We start from the raw sequence: 23,466 nt of genomic DNA, 5'->3' as shown, positions 1-23,466 counted from the left end.
AGGTAACAGGGACCAAGATAATTCAGTTCGAGCCGAGTGGAGCCAGTTTGAGGGAGCTGAGTCATATCAAACACTTGCTCTATGTAAATCTGTTATGTAGACTGTCTGAGCTTCCCAAAGACTTTCGCAGCTGAAGTACACTGCTATCAGCGTCGAATCGTACGTTCCAACCTTGAGGGCGGATTTTACCTCGTGGTACAAGGGCGAGTGTGAGAATTAACAGTGGCTAGTCGTAGTTAAGGCTACAGAGAGCATCCAAGTGATTCTGAGAAACGCCTTCATGCGGTGGCACTGATCTGACAGGACGGAGGAGCTGCCTGGTTGTACAAACGTCTCTCAGTTCCCTCCTTATTCACCAGAAGGAGGAGGGAGGGCTGCAGAAAAAGGGGCAATTTCATCCAGCAGTCTACCGAATCGTTTCAGTTGAACCTGGGGCGACAACAACTACTACTCGACAGCATTTAGTATAGAGGGGTAAACTGCAAAACTCGCTTAACTCTCATTATGGCTTCAGCAAATGAGGAGAGCTATATACGACCACCATGTATATACAATTCTTTTAATGTATTTTCACAATAATGCGTAAACGTATGGTTAGATACACTGGAAGATTAGTTTAGTCAGTACGGGAATATTTCGGAGTGATGAAACATTCTCCTCACGTGAAGCCAAAGGCACACGAAGAATAGAAAATAAAACTGAAGTGAATGCATGCAGGGAGAACTGCGGTGGTGTTTCCTACGTTGCTGGTAAAAGTATTGGGATGGGTGTAACATATACTGCGTCCATGCACACTGTGATCCGGAGTGGTGGTAGTGGTGGCTGGGGGGTAGGCGGTGGCATCAAGGGTGTTGGCAGTGCTAAAAGGTTCCCTGGCGAGGGGGGAGCTCAAGGTGACGCTTGCTTTTAAAAATCCTTTCCATACTTTAAACATTTATGGTCATTCTGTGTTTCAAGAAATACTTTGTGCACCGTTTATCTCTCTCTCTCTCTCTGCTATATTTATATTGGTGAGGCGGTGGCAGAATCGGTAGAGAGCCGGCCTGCAGTCCTAATGGACCCAGGTTCGAATCCAGGCTGGGGCAGGGAACAGCTTAAGGACTTGAATTTCTTATAACGCAGCCTGCAGTCCTAATGGACCCAGGTTCGAATCCCGGCTGGGGCAGGGAACAGTTTAAGAATTTCAATTTTTTAAAAAGTAGACTTTTCTGATCTACCAAATGACCCGCCGACATGTCATAAAAGTACCCCGGCTAATACCAGTACACCAGCCTATGAGACAGCCTTAGCATGTATTCAAGATGGATGGTGGGTGTTAGCGCCGAAGTGGTGACATGTGATGTAGGAGGACTACTGGGCCCCAAGGAGGACCACTGGGACTTGGGAATAGGCCCTGAAGCCTTTGCCCAGAGTCGGACACTTAAATCTATCTATCTATCTATCTGTCTATCTATCTATCTATCTATCTATCTATCTATCTATATATATTGTATATGTGTGTGTGTGTGTGTGTGTGTGTGTGTGTGTGTGTGTGTGTGTGTGATCACTAAACCTTTTTCCGTCCTAAGGATGGAGTGAGGCAGGGTACAGAGAGCAAACAAACAACCTGACATAAGAAACTACCAAAAAGTCTGACCAGTTAAATGGGTCACACTATCATTCTCTCACCATTCATGCCCCCGGAGTCCTGACTACACCTCACAGACATAACCATCCACACTTAAACGTTTCACACCATCTATCTCCTATAGGGTCAGCCCCGCGACTATCACATCACCGGGAAAGAACAGAGGAGGGAGAGTCAGACCCTAGTCAAACACTCCTCCGTACCAAATCCTTCCAACCAGCTCGATCCACTGCCACTTCCTTTGTCTCATCAATCTCACATTCGCGCATATTCATCTACCATATATATCCACCTTCTTAGCCTACCACGCCTCCTCCCACCTTCAGACTCACTTCTACCCTCTTCACCACAGTTTTCTCCACATAAACAAACCATAGAAGTGCGCTCCCTTTGACTTTAATGTCCTCAAAATTCCTAACTCTATTTCAGTCCCCAATCACATTGTTTCTTATCCACTCTTCGTCCTTCACACACACACACACACACACACACACACACACACACACACACACACACACACACACACACACACACACACACACACACACACACACACACACACACACACACACACACACACACACACACACACACACACACACACACACACACACACACACACACACACACACACACACACACACACACACACACACACACACACACACACACACACACACACACACACACACACACACACACACACACACACACACACACACACACACACACACACACACACACACACACACACACACACACACACACACACACACACACACACACACACACACACACACACACACACACACACACACACACACACACACACACACACACACACACACAAATCTAAAAAAAATCTGCTGTCTTTACTCTAGACTTTTCATAGAGAATTTTGAGAATTTGGTGTCTAACATTCGAGTAAATATAGAGGAAGTGAAAAATGTTATGGGTTTGCTTAGTAAGATTGTCGATGTCCTTTCAGTTTTGCTCTATGACGCGCAAATTTCAATATACTGTAGTTTTTTAGGTTAGTTAATATAATGAATATTTGATATAGTGCTTAATCTTTGGTAATGTGTTAGGGAGCTGAAATCTGATGGGTTCGATTTTAACGGGGTCGGCACACCTCAGTTTTGCTCTAGGACAGAGTTTTCGATATACAATAGGCTTAAGGAAAATAGAATAAGTTTTGACATGTTCAGAATCTGGTGCTTAACCTCTGAAAATGTGTAGAAGTGGCTGAATTTTGATGCAATGGATCCGGAAGGTGATCGGAACCCAACAGTTTTCGTCTGGGATGCACATTTTCCGAGATAGTAAATTCTTTTCTAAAATTTCAGCAGAGTTTTGATTAATTTTGAAAAGTTTGAGTGTCTGAATACATTTGAATTTGAGATTTTGGTGGCATAAGTCTGTAAATAGATGGATGGAATCGTGGGTACTGGTGCAAGCAGATAGATAGGGCGGATAAATATTTAATTGCAGTAGACTTATGGGTGGATCGATGGATGGATGGAGAGACACATTAGACACATGACTGGATGGACGAATGGATGGGGATACTGTACATAAACATGTGGGTAACGGAGGTATTTGGTAACTTTGTCGGGTTGGCTGAGGAGTTGCGAAGCGTCGCAAAGTTGTTAGTCCTTTCGTGAGTTTTAAGGTATGGTAAAACCCAGCTTGGCAGTTTTAGTTTACCTCAGTCTGTTCATTACTTAGAAGAGACTATAGTGATCTTGATTTTACACGAAGTTCTATATTATAATCTGGTGGAGCCTCTCTCTCTCTCTCTCTCTCTCTCTCTCTCTCTCTCTCTCTCTCTCTCTCTCTCTCTCTCTCTCTCTCTCTCTCTCACACACACACACACACACACACACACACGAACTGAGGAAATGAGGTGGCTGTCGGCAAACATCCCTTTTTCCAGTCATTATTCGATAGCAAGGGTGCCGGAAGTGAGGGGGCAAGGGGGGCAGGTCCCCATCTGGATTTTTAGTGGGGGTAAACCTCCCCAATATTTTATCGTGAACTCAATGCAGATATTCTATGCAACAATAAATACTGTATATCTGAATACGTATGCTGTGGTATATTATTCTTCACAAACGACGTTTTCCTATACGAATCAATCAAGAACCTGCTTATGTATATTACTGAAATAATTTTAGTTCTAGGTGGGGGAGGTGGCGGTTCAATCGGTAGGGTGGTGGCCTGCAGTCCTACCAAGCCCAGGTTCAAATCCAGGCTGGGGCAGGGAACAGTTTAAGGATTTGAATTCCATAAAAAAAGCAGACATTACTGATCTACCAGAAGACCTGCCGACATGTCGTAAAAATACCCCCGCTAATACGAATGCACCAGTCCTGTATGAGACAGCCCCGCTAATACGAATGCACCAGTCACAGCCCTAGCATGAATTCAATATGGACGGTTGGTGTTAGCGCCGGAATGGTGACATGTGGAGGTGTATAGTATGTAGGAGGACTACTGGGCCTGGAGAGCGGCTGTGAAGCCTATGCCCAGAGTCGGACACATAAAAAAAGGAAAGTATCCTGTTATGACATTTTTGAATAAAATAATAATATATGAGGACAATATATTAGTTTTAAGGGTAGCCACTATTTACATGTCATGAATCTCATGTACATAGGAGGCTGATATAAATGCAGCCTAATTACTTGCTATTATTAACTCTGATGCATCGTTCCATCCGGAACTCCTTCCAAGGGGTGGCCACATCGCAGAAGATTCTCCAGTTACCCTTGTGTAAAACTTGCACTGCTTACATTCCAATCTCTGTATCCTCGCCCATTCCACCACATTCATGAATTCTTCAACTTCGTTCTCTTAAACCTAAACGTACAGTTACACTTTTAAACTGCATTGGCGAATTCATTCTCATATATATATATATATATATATATATATATATATATATATATATATATATATATATATATATATATATACTGTATATCTATCTTTCTATCTATATATACCACATCTCATCTTATCAGCCGTTTGAGTGTCCACTGCAGGACCGGCCTATCCCGACCGAAGTGGGGACGATACAACCAATGTATCTCTACCAAGTGGCTTAGGCTGTCTAGTAGAGATTGTATGTAGGGTGAGAAGTGCTTGTAAGTGTAATTGTAGTGTTGGAGTGGCTTTGGATGTGTGTGTAGTCTATGAACCAAGTGTAATCGGCCCGTGCAAGCCGACTGGGTGCAAGCATACTTTATAGTATGCGACACTGGTTCAACCACAGCACCCCTTGTGTCCGCCAATGCAGTACGTGGCCTGAAGAACGCTCCCAAAGTTTAATACCCTGGCGGGGCGCGAACCTTAGTTCTGCAGTGTACGAAAACGCACACTTTACCACTGTACCACAGAGGCTCCATCTATCTATCTATCTATCTATATACAGAAAGAGAGAGAGAGTACGAACTTCGGTCCCACGCTGGCTATATTCCTCCCCCCTCCCCCGTCCATGCTGGAATGCATCCGGCGCGACTGGCCGATGATGTTAGTTTACCTTAACGATCCTGACGCAGATGATAGACAGTCTATTGACACTAACATGTACTGGGTTACTTAATTTACTGTTGTACAGTAGTCTTCAATCCTCATGTATTCAGATCTTCTGCTTTGCATATATGATTTGAATGAAAGCATGATATATTGTTCAGCAGTATGTTTATATTTTCCATTTGAGGGGAACGATACGCGGTGTTGCTAAGACTTAGAAGGTTTTCTATTGGTCTGTATCCTTGTGCAACCCTGCGCAAAATCCAAAGAAACAAATTTCGGTTTTCCAGTCACAGTATAACTTACGAGAATTTGTGTGTATGTTGTGCACTACCAACCGTGTTCCAGGCTTGGGTTATTTGATGTTTTGTGAGAAAACAGTGCTCGATAGAAATGTCGAAATGTTAGTCATTGCATAGCTAGGAACCCTTTCTTTTCAGTGACATGTGTTTATTTAGTTCTTGCTATATCCATACGATTTTATGGGGCTTATTAGAATCTCCTGGCAGTGAAGGGGTTAATGAAGATTATGTTTATCTCCTCGAATTCAATAATCTTCCCTTAAGCTGAAAGTAATCGTTTGAAGGTAGCAAGAATAAAAATTAAGAAACGCGTCATCGGACTGAAGGTATTAAGTGGGACCTCGCTGCTGAATGCCACCATTGCGATATGCATAGCTGAGTATAATTTACACTGAATGTACTCCACTGAAGTTACATATATGTGAGAGGGATAGGACCAGGCAGTCAACTTAACACCTACATAATAAGTGAGATATGGACAATTATGTAAAAATTGTTATTTAATATAGTCATTTGACCATCTTCTTGCAGAGAGAAAGACAGACAGACAGACAAACAGACAGAAAGACACACACACACACACACACACACACACACACACACACACACAGAGTCACATCCTTGCTGACACCCCCAGTAAATATTGTATTATCCTGTGCTGACTGCAGTGTGGACGGGCGTGACGGGCCGGTGCGTGAGGGACAGCACTGGGCGGACAAGGCGGCACTGCAGGGTCGTGCGTCACTGCAGGTGTCGGGGCCGGAGGCGGGGCTGGTGGTGGAGCCCGTGCGACGTTCTGACCACGACCAGTACCGCTGCAGGGTGGACTACCGCTCCCACCCCACCAGGAACGTCAGGGTACAGCTGCACGTCATAGGTAAACACACTGACATATGTAGGACAGGATCGTTTCACGTTCAGTACGTGTCAGGGTTACTGCTGGTTTGCTGACAGCTCACTCAGCCAGTCAAAATCTTCTCATTCTCAGCTCAGCGATATTTTATATTGTGTGATTAAGAGTAATGATGTGTTATATTGTGTTGAGATGTTTATATCTTACATTAAAATATTATGATATTATGTACTATTTGATGACATTTGGCCATTGCAAACTAATTACAGTAAAATTTATATATATATATATATATATATATATATATATATATATATATATATATATATATATATATATATATATATATATATATATATATATATATATATATATATATACAGTATATTGATTCTTGAAACATGCAAACATTTCTATAAATTTGGGGGCCCATTGATGAGATTGGCCTGGTCCCACAAGTACTGTAGGTAAATCCGGCCCTGGGCAGAACTGTAGACCGGAAGAATAATGATTACATTTTCTCTTTTTCTTTCTCTTTTTAAGGGGAGAGGGAGGTACAACAGTTTCTGCTTAATCTGTACGCTCCATTTATCTGTTTGAAAATAGATAGATAGATATAGATAAATGAGAGATTATTTCTTTCATTTCATTATGTCACGCCACCGTAATAGCAAGACATTTTTGATGAATTGTTACCTCCTCCAACGAAGTTGAAGAAGGTTATGTATTCACCCATGTCTTTTTTTTTTTTTTTTTTTTTCTTTTTTTAATGTACAAGATAGCTCAAACAGATGTTACCGGATTTCAGTGAAGTCTGTTGGATAACTAGCAGTGAGTAAAGGAACTGATGATTAGATTTTGAGAGCGGTCCGGATCCGTTTGCAGTAATAAATCATTAATTCCATTGGCGAACGCGAAGGTATGCTAATCTGAGGTTTAGTAACAGGGCAGACTAAGACCGTAGAATTAACCGATTGACTATGTGAGACCGTAGAAGTCTGAATATTCATCTTGTAGGAAGAGAGTTTTATTAATTTCATTTTATATATATATTTTTTTCATTGGGAAAGATATGCGCTCAGTGATTTTTGTTATTTCCTTTGTATTCGATTGGATGAACCTCTACAGAAGACATCATATCGCATCTCAGATCGATTTATTTTATCTAGGCGGAGGTTTTCGTCGTTTTGCAGCTCACATTCCATTGCTCACTGGCAAAACAATACATTATTGCAGAATAACACAATAAGGCAGAATAACACAATATGGCAGAATAACACAGTATGGCAGAATAACACAATATGGCAGAATAACACAGTATGGCAGAATGACACAATATGACAGAATAACACAGTGTGGCAGAATAACACAGTATGGCAGAATAACACAGTATGGCAGAATAACACATTATGGCAGAATAACACAATATGGCAGAATAACACAGTATGGCAGAATAACACAATATGGCAGAATAACACAGTATGGCAGAATAACACAATATGGCAGAATAACACAATGTGGCAGAATAACACAATGTGGCAGAATTACACATTATAGCAGAATAAAACATTTGACTGAGCGTCCTTCCTATAGAATTTCTTTATAACTAGAATCATGCTGCAGTGTCAATCTTTCCTTCAAGATGGTATGATGATAATTTTACATTTAGTTAAAGAGAACTGAGTATAGTTAAGAAATTACGTAGCAAAATTGTTAGAGTTAAGATATACGTGTGAAATATGAGGCCTGCCTGTGAGCGAGAAACGGGTACGTATAATCTCGTCGTCTTTAGCGATTTATTTGTGGATACGGCTGGTTTATGTCAATTTGTATGTTCATTATGCTGAGTATTGTGGAACTGGAATAACTCAAATGAAACAGAAGATGATAATAAGGAGTAATAAGCAAAACATATCGCCTAGGAAGAGGTGTTAGAGAGCTTCCCGAACCGACGATCATTAGAGGATGAGGAAAGTGTATTTGATCCGTCTTCTTGTTACCTTAGAAAGTTTTTTTGTACCGTGTTCTCAGCGATATATTATACGTGTTTCACCTTCCCATTCGCCTGTGTGCCATTCATAGTTTTTCATGTCGATTGAGGCTGAGGGTTGCATTGTGGTGCGGTTAGAAAGGTTACTAACACCTCTTCCATACTGATTTAATTCTGATTCTGCTCCGTTGCTATAATCATGTGTGTTGTTCATGAAATCTATGTCGGCACTGACAATATACAAGAAAGAAAAAAATTGGTGCATTAATGGGTAGTTTTGAAAATAGCTGTAAATCGTAAACGGAAGAGGTGCCTAAAATAGAAATCCAAACCACATGATGATATATATTTTTATTAATTATTATGTCCTTTGAGTGAATTGATCTAATGGTGAGTTGTTATGACAGTGAAGTGACCAGTACTGCCTTGTAATAACTATTGATATTTTCTCTCTCTCTCTCTCACTCTTCTCTGAATCATTTATGTCCTATGAGTGATGTGGTCTAACGGAGAGTTGTTATGACACTGAAAACGATCAGCCTTGTTTTTTTAATGACTGTTGATTTGTGTGTGTGTGTGTGTGTGTGTGTGTGTTTTATGTAATCATCAATGTATTGTGAGTGATGTAGTCTTAATGGTGAGTCGCGATAATAGTACAGAGACCATTGTTGCCCTGTATTAACTCTGAATGTTTCTTTTCTTTTTTATATCAGTGCCACCCGGGAGTCTGCGCGTGGTGAGCGAGGCAGGGCTGGAGGTAAGCGGCGTTATCGGGCCCTACCCCCTACACTCACACCTCACCCTGCACTGCCACGCCGCTGGTGGTGAGTATATGGGCGCTCAGTTACACAGGCTGAGTCAAAATTTGTGTCAGATGGATGCACAGGAGGGTCGGTTGTTTTATCAGATTGAGGTATCGTTGGAATCAAAAGCTGTGTCTTGACTGGCGATTTATTTCATTACTTCACCTTACTCTTCCCGTCCATGCTGCTTGTATCTTTTTATTATATACATAATTTAGCTTATTTAGGTATCGGTGAGAGTAAGTGCAGAAATTTACAAAGTGGTCTGTAAATAGCGTTCAGCCAGAAACTCACTTGACGATGTCCTGTGTGATGTGGGGACGGGTCAATCTGCTGCTGTGAATGTGTGTGTGAGTGTGTGAGTAGGAAATGAATAAATGATGCAGGGTAGACACAGAAAACACTACTTGAGCTATCACCACAGCACACACAAAAATCTGCTGGCTGACTGGAAGATGAGTTTTATGCGAGTATATGGTCTCTTCCGTATATTCCTTGGGACCTACTATAGTCGCGGCGCGCGACTCTGAGGTTGTTATTATCGTGCCCTGGCAACCTGCCATTCAGAAGTGCGTCTGATTTCGTGTATATATGAGACTCATGTGATTCGTGTATAATATATTCGTGTCTAATATATGCGTGCTTAATAATATGATTCGTGTATAATACGAAATCTGACACATTTTTGAATGGTAGCTTGACAGAGTACGATATTGAGTCGTGCGCCGCGACTATAATTACACCTTAACGCCTTTATCCATCTTAAGATGGATTTTTAGAACCAGAGGGGTTAAATATACAAGTCACTAACTCCTTCACTGCCAGACACTGTTTCTAAGCTCAGTGTGATCGTTTCGTGATTGCATGAATAAAGAAATTAGGTACCCTGTATGAGGGATGTATATTCTCTTTTATATCTGATTAAAATAAACATACTTTACATAGGTACTGTAAAAGATAATGTTGATAATATCGCGTTAGCTTCTGTAATGATTTTGGAAGGGAAACTCACACTTGTTTACACTTTCCCCTATGAATATTTTCAGTTTCGGTTAATATCTCCATATATATATATATATATATATATATATATATATATATATATATATATTTTTTTTCAGAAGGGGCAGACATACAGTATAGATTACTGGTTTTCTAAATCCTTGCTTTGCGTTACAAGAGAGAGAGAGAGAGAGAGAGAGAAAGAGAGAGAGAGACCCGACTATGGATGCGAGTACTATTCTATACTGTGAATAAAGAAAATCATCAACTGTGTTCTGCCTTATAGGTAACAATTTTGCTCAGGGTCATTACTATTCAGGAATTAGGACACCCATTGAAGCAGAATTCCACGAGCTTTGGAACACTGCTTTAAGATTTTTTCATTGGACTCGCAGTTGTAAAAAAAAAAAAGAAATAATTCAAAAGAAAGGAATAATTATCCGGCAAGGCATGGCACCATACTCACCTGGTGTACTTCCTTTCATCCCGGGAAATAGAGATTTGTCGAGGGTTCCGCTTCTGACACTTATATCTCACTATGAAGGGGTAGAATATGACGAGAATAATAAGTTTTTTCCTTTACAATTTCTATCAGTACGACACAATACAACATCCCTTGTAAATGAAGGTGAGGTCTTTTAATTAACAAAGGCTTATTTAATTTCATATAAAGAATAGTCTTGTCACGGTTTTTGCTTAGAAGTAGCCATACAAGGGGGTCCATAAAAAAAGCTGCTCTTCCACTCTGCAGGGAGATTTCTAATGTGATGGGGGAAATTCTCAGTCAGCCTTATCACTCTCCATTATGTCATTTGTTCAATTCTTATTCTCACTGTCACTTCCATGCCCGCGCCAGCAGATTTAGCCGTCCTTACAACATATATGATTCCTCTAGGTGAGTTTCTACTGGAGCGATATTTACGAACCACCCTGTGTAATTGTACCCCTTCTGTTAACCTTTAAGGTGAAATCAATTTGATTATAAGGGAAGGTAGTTGAGAAAACTTAATTAAACTAGGAATTCGTTTGCTGTCATTTTTTCATAGTTGCTCATACCCAATACCTCTACTCCTGACTGTTGATGCTTTTAATTCCATGGGATTCGATCATATACATATATAAGCTGGTAAATTGAATACCTTTGAGAGCCTTTACTCTGACCTTAGAAGGGGCCCTAGATTTTCATTATATATTTCTCATAAGGTAGATTAAGACGCAGACAATGAATGGTGCTCAAAACTGGTAGACACTAGCTTGGTATACAGTACGTGAACGGTGGGTGTGTAGACGGTCGTTGACAACTTTAATAAGGATTAATATCACGGCCACACAGGTAGCAGGTGGGGGAAGTGTGTGGGAGTGAAGGAGGGGCTGGCGATGAAAAGCACCCATTCTGGATTTTCTTCCTCCAGTCTTCTTGGCGTAATATGTAAATGTTCTGTCGCTGTGCAGGGCATGGGATGTATCTCAAGTAGAGGGTGTTCGTTAATCCTTAGCTATGAGTTGCCGTTTATATAAAAAAAAGAAAGAAAGAAAGAAAGAAGTACAACTTTCAGTCATAGTCAGCCGAATCTTTTGGACCCCCATTAGGATGAGTCCATAAAAAACTAAGGGCAGTGGAGAGTTGTGAGTCCTACACTCATAGCACACACTTAAGGTTTCATACTTGTCTAAGCTAGACCGTTAATCATCAGACAAACCTTGACACAGCTCAAAATTCTAACCCACAATGGGGCAAGCACTGCGAGTTAAACTTTAATGCAGACGAAAACTCCACGCACAGACGCATCCGCGAAGGTGAAAGTAGTAATTCTCAACTCTCCTCACGTAAAACAGTGCGAGCTCAAGTTCTTACCTTCATCTGCCCGTTGTCAGTGTGGCCACTGTGGTTACCGGGATGATGAACCTCTCTCCCACTTTCTCTTTGACAATGGACTGTATTATGGTGCATGGGAGGCTTCGTGTTACGTCTTTCTAAGCGATTTGTTTTGCATATTTGACTTTAACATTCTCTTGCATGTTATCCATATCACCTTATTATTCATCAGTAACATACAAGAGAATACTGAGGTGTGTTATGAGGAAAAATGCCTGAAGATGTGGTGCTACGAAGCCTCATGTCACATAAAGTACGAATTTAAGAGGGGAGTGAATTTTTCATCAGTGTCCAGGCGCCGTATTGAACCCAAGGGCTCCTCATTTTTTAGTTGGACGTCCTGCCAGCGAGGAATGTACTCCTTAGCAAATAATAATAATAATAATAATAATAATAATAATAATGATAATAATAATAATAATAATAATAATAACAATAATAATAATAATGATGATGATAATAATAAAAATAATAATAATAATAATAATAATAATAGGTAGGGGCCCTCACCATCCACTCACTCGATGTAATGCTGCTCTCGGGTATCTGCCCTTTTCTCTCCTCCATCTATTCCTTCCTTCCTCTGCTATCTTTCTTTACTTCATTCTTTCCTCGTCCTTCTGCCTACGGGTGACTTTACACTCCGTCTTTTGACTTTCCTTCATTCTTTCCTCTTCCTTCTGGCTATGGTTGACTCTACACTGAATGACAAGCCTAATGGTTTCCTGTACACCGGGAAACCAATTAGTACGCTGGGTGGTAACCATATAACCAAACTACGGCGCGTGGTGGTTTAGTGGGTAATTACAGCGCTCCAGTCGGATTGATCCGGTGAAGGTTTATATCCAAGGGATGGTTGAGGTTATTGCTCACGTAATGCCACTCAGGGATGAGTGAGGCTGGTCACTCTCATCTTAAATGCCAGGACCAAATTTCCTAGCACCGGGCTCCTACGCTCCTCATGGAGCAACGTAGATTTGGATGATGGATGGATGGATGGATAATAATAACACAATAATAATAATAAATGGACAAGTCAATAAATAAATAAAATAAAATAACGGTACTCATAACTCTGGCCATTTCGGGTGAGCACTGAGCTATCTGCCGGTAGTTTTCCCGCACACCCGAGGCCTAGGCAGGTGTTTAGAGAGTCAGCACATAGACTGGGATATTGACGGGAGCTCTGGCAACCATTTTTTTTTTTTTGTCACACATGAAGTTAATGGAAGAACCCTTTGCCAATGTTCACTTGTTTCTTCATATTTAAGTGCTTAATATTAAGGCTGATGTTGTATGATGTGATGGACGAACTTGGGTGATTTTATTCAGGGAACACGAGATTATACTTTTGACTGCTGAGGGATACATTGTCGGTTAGTAGGCTGAAAATTAACTGATCAACCTATTCAGCATCACGGATTCAAGTAGGTATTTCATTCAGGCCAGCTTCAGACGATTTTATATACCTGATGGAAACTGTAGCAGTAGAGGGGTATGATCAACGAAAAAAAAAATGTGTATTAAGTGGGTTAAGGCGCTCCAACCTAATATGACCCTTGTGGATTGAACGCCTCCAGTCTGGGGATAAGTTTTCAATATTAATCATAGTGCCAGCTGACGATTTTATCTAACTTTGATAGGGATCAGACGAAGTGCTTAAAGAAGGCTGTGGCCCGTCGTCTCGTCTGGTGAAGCAGCTCCCTAACACATCTTTCTATGCGATTTATTTTCCTTATTGTACATCCTGTCCTCTTCTGTGATCATTCTAATGTCCTCTTCTGAAATCATTCTAATGTCATATCCACTTCCTAAATAACAAACAAAATTATATTAACCAGCCATATCCAAAAATAAATCGCTAAGCAAGAGATATTAGGGAGCCTTCTTAACCGTCAAGAATGCGTATAACTAACGTCACCAGTTCCAGAGCCTGTCCTAGAGCTGAATAAAATGGCGTGAAGGTGGCCGGAACAATATGTAGAAGAGCGTCATGGGTCTGGGCAGGTATAATCCGTGGCCATAAAGGCAGTGCCAGCGTGTGAGACAGTCGTGCGGGGCGGGATGGCTTTGGACTGTATTTTTCGCGCCACAACGCCGTCTCCTTTGTCAGACGCGGCCTCCAGTGCGAGCCACGCAGTCCCTCCCCTCTCATTTTTGTGCATGTCAATCACGGGGCGGGTGGTGCCTAACGCTCCACACACACACACACACACACACACACACACACACACACACACACACACACACACACACACACACACACACACACACACACACACACACACACACACACACACACACACACACACACACACACACACACACACACACACACACACACACACACACACACACACACACACACACACACACACACACACACACACACACACACACACACACACACACACACACACACACACACACACACACACACACACACACACACACACACACACACACACACACACACACACACACACACACACACACACACACACACACACACACACACACACACACACACACACACACACACACACACACACACACACACACACACACACACACACACACACACACACACACACACACACACACACACACACACACACACACACACACACACACACACACACACACACACACACACACACACACACACACACACACACACACACACACACACACACACACACACACACACACACACACACACACACACACACACACACACACACACACACACACACACACACACACACACACACACACACACACACACACACACACACACACACACACACACACACACACACACACACACACACACACACACACACACACACACACACACACACACACACACACACACACACACACACACACACACACACACACACACACACACGCTATCATCATCTTCAATGCAGCAGGACTCGAGCCACCACTACAACCTGTCTACTTAAACTTGGCCGTAATAATTGTCTCTCCATCGTGAATGTTGGGGTGTAACTTAACCCCATTTCTGGCTGCACCCCCTGGAGTCCATATCCCCATCCACTTGTTTTTCCCTGTGGACCTATTGTCATGCCATTTTTCCTCATTTTCCCCATGGACCTGTTATATCCTTTGGACCTATTTCCCTCTTGGACTTAATTTACCAATAAACTAATTTTCCCCATAATGTACTTTCTCCTATAGACCTACTTTTCCCATAGACGAATTTTACCCATAACTAACTTTCTTCCATAGACCTATTTCTCCCATCGACCTATCTTACCCATCCATCCATCCATCATCCAATCCTACGTTGCCCCACGAGGAGCGTAAGAGCCCAGGGCTAGGCAAGTTGGTCCTGACATTTAAGATGAGAGTGACCAGCCTCACTCATCCCTGAGAGGCATTATGTGAGCAATAACCCCAACCACTCCTTGGATATATACCTTCACCGGCTCAATCCGATTGGAGTGCTGCAATTACCCACTAAACCACCAGGCGCCATAATTTGGTTATATGGTTACCACCAAGCGTAGTAAATGGTTTCCTGGTGAACAGGAAACCATTTGGCTTGTCACTCAGTGTAGAGTCACCCATAGGCAGAAGGAACAGGAAAGAATGAAGGAAAGAGAGACAAAGAGGGAGTGTAAAGTCACCCGTAGGCAGAAGGATAAGGAATGCATGAAGTAAGGAAAGGCAGAAGAGGAAGGAAGGAAAAGAGGGAGGAGAGGAAAGGGCAGACACCTGAGAGCAGCACCACATCGAGTGAGTGGATGGTGAGCGTCCCCACCTACCACATACCTATCTTACCCTATGGACCTATATTTTTTTCCTATGGACCTGGTTTCCCACTTATTATCACCATGGACTTATTTTCCACCATAAACATTTTCCCCATTTGACCTGCTTCCTCCATGGGCCTATTTTACCTGCGTGAATCGATTTTCCTTCACATTTATATTCACCATGGACATGTTTTCTCCATGAACCCATTATCGCTCAGTGACCTATTTTCACCATGGATCAATATTTTTCCACGGACCTGTTTTCCCCAGGGACCTACTTTCAGGCCACACAGCACACCAAACACTAGCATGGACCTATTTTCTCACAGAGACCTAATTCCTCCATGGACCTTTCCTACGCACTGGACATACGTTTCCACTTGGGCCCAATTTCCTATGGACATTTCCCCCATGGAACTATTATTTCTCTTACATGGACCTATTTCGACTGTGGAATTATTATTTCACCCTACAGACATGTTCTCAAGTGGACCTGTTTCCCTCATGCGCCACCCGACCCACCCACTCACTCGTATGCCTATCCACTGATTCTGTATTTTGAGCCCTTCTGGTTTGTCCTCCAGGGAAGTCACACATCCACTCAGCCACTCGGAAAGCCAACACCTAGCCCAAGTCCCCAACCCACCAGACCAGCCTACCCTGCCCATCCAAACACCCACCTACCTACCCCACCCTGCCCACCCACCACATACACTTAACTCACCCATTTTCCCCACCCCTTCCACTTCCCCTACTCCATCCACTTCGCCCACCACACTCACCCATGTCACCCACACCACCCACCTACACTACCCACATCTGACCACAAACCCATGCACTGACAACCCCACCCCACCCCACTCATATCTTCCAAGTCACTCACCCAGCCACCAATCTTGAACTATTAGAAGGTGACTTGCAACTTTACACGCGCGCGCGCGCACACACACACACACACACACACACACACACACACACACACACACACACACACACACACACACACACACACACACACACACACACACACACACACACACACACACACACACACACACACACACACACACACATGGGCAGCAGCTTTAACAGTACAGATTAACGCAGGAATATAATGCTGATCTCTAACAAGTGCCAGGAAATGACACAGGAGGGGTAAGGGGTAGTAATGTCTTATTCATAACACTGAGCTGTGCGAAATAGTTGCTGAAGTACTAAAATCTCCGCCAAGTTAAGATGAAAGAGCTATTGAAGGTACGGCACGGCGTAACATTTATAACACTTAAACCTTTTCGCTCCCATAGGTACACTTTGGTAGCTCATTCTTGTTATTACCACCTCTTATATTAGTGATAGTCCAAGCTGCCTTTGACGCTTAGGATTATGCTGTATTATTGTGACTAATACTAGAGTATTCCGTATACATGTAAGGCGTTTTACTCATTTTCACTTTTCTTTAGTAGGCATATATTCTTTACCTCACGTTTTTAATTCCTTAGTCCGGAAAATGACAATCATAGTGTACATTGTATTTTTCTATGTATTGTATTTGTGTGGGGGGGGTGCAGGAAGGTAAATAATTGTATTTTTCTGTGTATGAAGGTAACTATTGTTTTTTTTTATTTTGTGCAGGAAGGTAAATAATTATTATATTTTTCCGTGCATCAAGGTAAGAAATTCATATAGCGAAGAGTTGCCGCTTGAAGATTAAATGTCATATTCTGTATTACATGAACTTTTCAGCAGTCATGACAGGGACACATCGGGGCTTCATACATCTAGGCACGGTAAACGCAGCATAAATGCCGTTGTGTTAACTCCTTCGACACTATTACGTATTTTGGTTGTTTCTGTTTGTTACTGCTAGATTTCATTCTGCAGAGGAGCACCAAGTGGAGAAAGGGATTATGAAGGCTGTAGGTAATCCCCTTAGTTAGAAAAGTATATTCTAAACCAAATCGTCAGTGAAGTGCAAGATTAAAAAGAATAACAATACATTATCCAGCGTAAGAAGCTAAAAATTGGCGTGCCAGGGATAGCGAGCGTCATTTATGCAACACCTTTGAACGTGAAATGTGGATAGCCAGCGTGCCACGGAGCAGAAAGTTGCGAAGTAGTAGTGGTAGTAGTGTAGTAGTAGTAGCAGTAATTGTAGTAGCAGTAGAAGTAGTAGTAGTAATTGTAGTAGCAGTAGTAATACTAGTAGTAGCAGTAATTGTAGTAGTAGTAGTAGTAGTAATTGTTGTTTTTGTTGTTGTTCTTGTTGTCTTTGTTGTTGTTGTTGTTGCTGTTGTTGATCACCTATACATGGGTGGAGATCTTTGTATCCATCAGTATTTTTATTTTCAATCCATCACTTTTCGTCTCCTATATTCATTATATTTGTTGAGGATGTACAGTAAGCAACAATAATCTTGTCGTGAAATTTGGTGAAAACATAAGCTAACGGGCTAAGCGTCTGGTACATTCCGCCGTCTGTCATACGGACGGTTCATAATGTTTCACGAGTTACATTTAATTTTCGGACAAAACCGCGACACGACTACTGTTGCTCACTGTACACTGCAGCACCATGACCCTATTGCACTGACGCAGTTTCAGTGACCTTGACCTACTTTTCAAGGTCACAGGTCCAAATATGACAAAAATAATAAATTTTCGACTTTAGTCCAATACTATTATGGACACATGGACATGGAGGGAAATCTCGTGATAGAATTGTTTTCCAAACATTTGTATGGAAGAAATTTGAAGGCCATTCATGCGTAACATTATATTTTGGACACCTCACTTTTCAACTTTTTTTTTTTTTTATGCTACTGTAGGAAGAAGGAACCAAAGGCCACGACCCCGCGCGACCGTTCCTTCCAAGAGAAAAACGAAATACAAGAGAGGGCCAAATTCAAGATCCGATCATTTCGAGATGCCTGGACACACTGCGTTTGAAAGACTGGAGATCCTGGCAATCAGGAAATACAGAGGGAGACAGTTCCAGAGTTGACCTGTTGCATAAATGAAGGACTGGGAATAACGGTCAACTCTTACATTAGAGACTTGGACAGAAAAGGGATGAGAGTTTGCTGCTAGACGGATGCTACGCGCCCGTCGTAGAGGTGGAGGGATGCAAGCAGACAGTTCAGAGGAGCAGTGACCATGGAAGTAGCGATAGAAAAGAGATAAAGAGGCAACAGTGCGGCGATGAGAAGTTTTGTGTGGTCTTGGATCATGTCTGTATACCTTTTTGGTGGCAGTTTGACCAACGGTTTTTTGAGTTATTCCAAAAAGTAAGTTGTGCCTCTCAGCAATATGCTTATTGGGGGAGGTCAGTAATTGTCTCTGACAGTTACAGTCTTCTAGTTGTAGCAGTAGTAGTAGTAGTAGCTGTAGTAGTAGTAGTTTTTGTTGTAGTTGTGATGGTGGTGGTGGTGGTAATAGAAGTAGTAGTAGTAGTAGCAGTGGTGAGAGTAGTTGTTGTTTTTGTTGTTATTGTTGTTGCTATAGCTGTTGCTATAATGCTAGTTGTAGTAGTTGTTGTTGTTGTTTTTGTTATAGTAGTGGTAGTAATAGTAGTAGTAGTAGTAATAGTTGTAGCAGTAGTAGTATGGTAGTACTACATGATGTCACCATCGAGCCATCTCTGCTGCCTCAGGACGGCGAACACTTCATCCACGGAACAGCAAATACACCAAATGATGAAGGCGTGAATGTCAGTGCTCGAGGTTTGTGGACACATGGGCAGAGGGCTTTCTTCGACATCAGGATATTTTGTCCTGTGGCAGCATGTCATCGCGAACTGTCTGTCGACGCTGCACACAGGAGGAATGAACAAGAAAAAAACAGAAACTATCAAGACAGGATCCAACATGTTGACCACGGTCAATTCTCTCATGTGTGTTCACAACATCAGGTGGGATGGGTCCAGAGGCGGTGAGATTCTACTCGAGACTGGCAGAGGTTCATTCTGAGAAGAAGGGTCAACCCAGGAATTCTGTCATGGCCTGGATGAGATGTCGACTGTTATTCTCCCTCATGAGGTCTGCACTCCTATGCCTCAGGGGCACAAGATCACCAGCCCTTAGGCCAGTCTCTCTGGCTGGTGTGGATTACGAAGCTACTGTGGTCAAGAGTCGCATAGACCAGCGACTCCAACAGATTAATGTCTTATGTGGCACTGCAGTGTTAATGAATAAAAATAAAGTAATTTTATTAGTAGTAGATGGTTGGTAACCACAGCGGTTGGCGTGCTTGTGGCCAACGGATTGTAATATAAGGATTAGTGTTAACCTCTACATTACAACTCCAAATGGTGAACTGTATTATGAAGGCTGGTTTTTATCTTCACAATATAATTTCCAAATGAATGGAGATGATTAAAAAATATATATATATATACGGTAGTAGTAGTAGTAGTTGTAGTAGTAGTAGTAGTAGTAGTAGTAGTAGTAGTAGTAGTAGTAGTTGTTGTTGTTGTTGTTTTTGTTGTTGTTGTTGTAGCCTTCGATTCATCTGAAACGTGAACCCAGTGGATTGCAAGCTTATTAAGTTGCTTCTCTTCTTCAATCCACCATCCTCCTTTTCGGTGGTATGGAAATAGTTGAGGGACTTTTGAATAAGTATACAATTGAGCCGCTCGGTCATATCAGTGCCCCCACATGAAGGCGCCCCTCTCCAGCATGAGTAGTGAAACACCGAGGCAGAACACTTTATTTTTTCCCCCGCGTTTGAGGAAGAAAATGACCATCACACATTTCGGGCCTGTCATTCCCTTTGCTATCTCAGTTGTTACCTTTTCATTACAGCGACGATATATCATTTCATTTTTGCAAGTTCCTCCTTTTTTCAAGCAGCTTGGGAATTATTTTCTCCACAGTAGGAGGAAATTTAACACCCCTTTAATTTTTCGCTGTGATGATAATTATATTCCTGAAACTCGTGCATGCCCCACTCTCCTATAACATAATAAATATTCGCATCTGCTCATTTATGATCATATTGCATTTCTGCATTCCTGGCAGTGCTCTGTTCTACGAATGTTTCCCCATCGAATCCTGCATAATAATTTGGTATTTACATTCTGGTGAAACATTACCATAATCATCTCTCCTCTCCTCTCCTGCTCCTCCACGTTCCCTCCTCCTCTCTCAGTCTTCCCTCCATCCCTACCGTTATTCTTTTACGGGTGTTTATGACTATAATAACAGTACTTATTCCAGTGTAATGTATTTGCCAATCATCGGAGAACCATTTCTTGTTTACGAGTATATATGGTCGAGGTAGAAATGCAGTGCCATCAAAACTAAGGGAGTATTCTAGGAGCAAGTGAACTTATAATATTATCATCACCATAATCATCATCCAGTTCTTTCTCACCTTAGGATTGAGTGGGGTAAGGTCCAGAGACCCCCTACCCCTCCACACACACACACACACACACACACACACACACACACACACACACACACACACACACACACACACACACACACACACACACACACACACACACACACACACACACACACACACACACACACACACACACACACACACACACACACACACACACACACACACACACACACACACACACACACACACACACACACACACACACACACACAAAATAATGATCGGAGAAACTAACCAAAGCCTGCCCAGATGTAAGGGCCACACTTCCACTCACTCGCCATTCAAGCCCCGGAATCCTGAAGTTACGAGAAAATGGCTGTAAGTCGCACATATTTTTTATAAACTATTTCAGCGGATTCCCATGGCAAAGATGAGTAAAATCGTCCTTTATCATCTGGAATAAAACACATTACTAGAGTTTTCCCGATCATGAGAAGGTTATGGTGTCCGCGTTAACATTCTTAGGTCCCTATTCTTGTCGGTTATGAAGGCTCCCTAGCTCTTCTTTCTTAGCGATTTATTTTTAGATAGGCTGGTGATAATAGTAGTAGTAGTGGTAGTAGTAATAGTAGTAGTAGTAGTAACAGTACTAGTAGTTGCAGTAGTAGTAGTAGTAGTAGTAGTGGCATTGTAGTAATAGTAACAGTAGTAGTAGAAGTAGTTATTGTTGTTGTTGTTGTTTGTGGTAGTGGTGCTGCTTCTGTTACAGCCCCAGGTTCATCTACAACGTGAACTCAGTGGCCCGCAGGCTCAACTTGATCTCCTTAGACTCCAGTGGTTTATTTTTAGCTGAAGAAAACCGTCTGGCGATAGCGGGAATAGAAAGGTAGAGTTGTTCCCACCAAGGCTTGGTTATCTACCTGTCGACTGCACGATGTTTGCTACGGCTATTATTACTGTATTATTATTATTATTATTAGTATTAGTATTAGTATTAGTATTAGTATTAGTATTTTAAGCCTCACTTTTCTCCATGAACACAACCAGCAGCCGTCGATGTTACAGCCAGGTCCCTAATAGTACTGAAGAATGAACTGGAACAAGGAGAAGATAGACGCCCACAACAGGGTGGTCCATACATTTTCCCATACACTTTCCTAGTCAGTTTCTCATCACCCAAACTAATAAAGTCGTCAGGAAGTAACAGAATCAAAGAATGAATTATCTCACCGTATGAAGCCATGTCAGAAGGGAACGTTTGGTAAACACCTCATTAGTTAAAGTGAACATTTATCAAACGCCTAATTTAAGGAATATTTATCTGACGCCCCATTAGTTGAAGTGAACATTTATCTAACGTCTCGTTAGTTGAAGTGAACATTTATCTAACGTCTCAGTAGTTGAAGTGAACATTTATCTAACGTCTCAGTAGTTGAAGTGAACATTTATCTAACGCCTCAGTAGTTGAAGTGAACATTTATCTAACACCTCATTAATTGAAGTGAACATTTATCTAACGCCTCGTTTGTTGAAGTGAACATTTGCTAACACCTCATTGTCCACTCTTTACTGTAACGTGGCCTAAAATTTCCATCTCTTCACCTTTAAAGCTAAGTTCCTGCAATAGATTAACACTAGAATACGATTTTACGCAGTAGTGTTGTGGAAAGGATGTAGAACCGTATTATTATTATTTTTTTTTATGTGTCCTACTCTGGGCATAGACTTTACAGCCTGCTATCAAGGCCCATCAGTCCTCTTACATACCATATACCTATACATGTCAACACTTCGGCGCTAATACCCACCGTCCATCTTGAATACATGCTAGGGCTCTCTCATACAGGACTGGTGTATTGGTATTAGCGGGGGTATTTTTACATGTCGTTGGGTCTTCTGGTAAATCAGTGCCACTGAGCTACATGAAATAAGCTGCAAAAATGTGAAAATCTGGGCCAAGTTTGAGAACGAGTAAAAAAAGGAAAAGGTATATATGAAGTTCGTATTTGTCAAGCACCTCGTTAGTTACAGGAATAATAACTCCATTGCTGCTTTCAGACAGGTGATGGAGAGGGTCGCCTTTACGTGGTGACAGTGATACACCAGGCTGGCTTCACTTACCGGTTATTCAAACGTCCCTCATCTCCCTCCCTATCCCCTGGAAACGAGGATAGTGGACTAAAGGAGGAGGGCGCCTCCAGCCTGCAGTCCACTAGGTTCATACTGAGATGAGTCTAGGGATTGCTGTGAGTCTTGAGATTGATTATATAGTAGTCGTAGCCGAGTAAATAAGTGGGGAAGTAACTTCAGTTCACTTGTAGTCGGTGCCAGGAGAAGTT

At 41.9% G+C, this 23,466-nt stretch overlaps 1 protein-coding gene across 1 annotated transcript in view; it reads left to right on the top strand.

Moving 5' to 3' along the window:
• The window catches only part of LOC145416646 (uncharacterized), a 195,890-nt gene that overhangs the window by 58,129 nt on the left and 114,295 nt on the right, over positions 1-23,466 (top strand). Inside the window, exons 5-6 of the mRNA XM_080285581.1 lie at positions 6,135-6,343; positions 9,023-9,133. Of these exons, the coding sequence (XP_080141707.1) occupies positions 6,135-6,343; positions 9,023-9,133 (320 nt within the window). The remainder of the gene's footprint in view (positions 1-6,134; positions 6,344-9,022; positions 9,134-23,466) is intronic.

The sequence above is a fragment of the Coenobita brevimanus genome, chromosome 107 (assembly GCF_032717465.1).
Source record: "Coenobita brevimanus isolate Jiangsu-jjx chromosome 107, ASM3271746v2, whole genome shotgun sequence".
NCBI classification, from domain to species: Eukaryota; Metazoa; Arthropoda; class Malacostraca; order Decapoda; family Coenobitidae; genus Coenobita; species Coenobita brevimanus.
The sequence above is the reverse complement of the archived record's forward strand: the minus strand, read 5'-3'. Positions and strand labels throughout refer to the sequence as shown.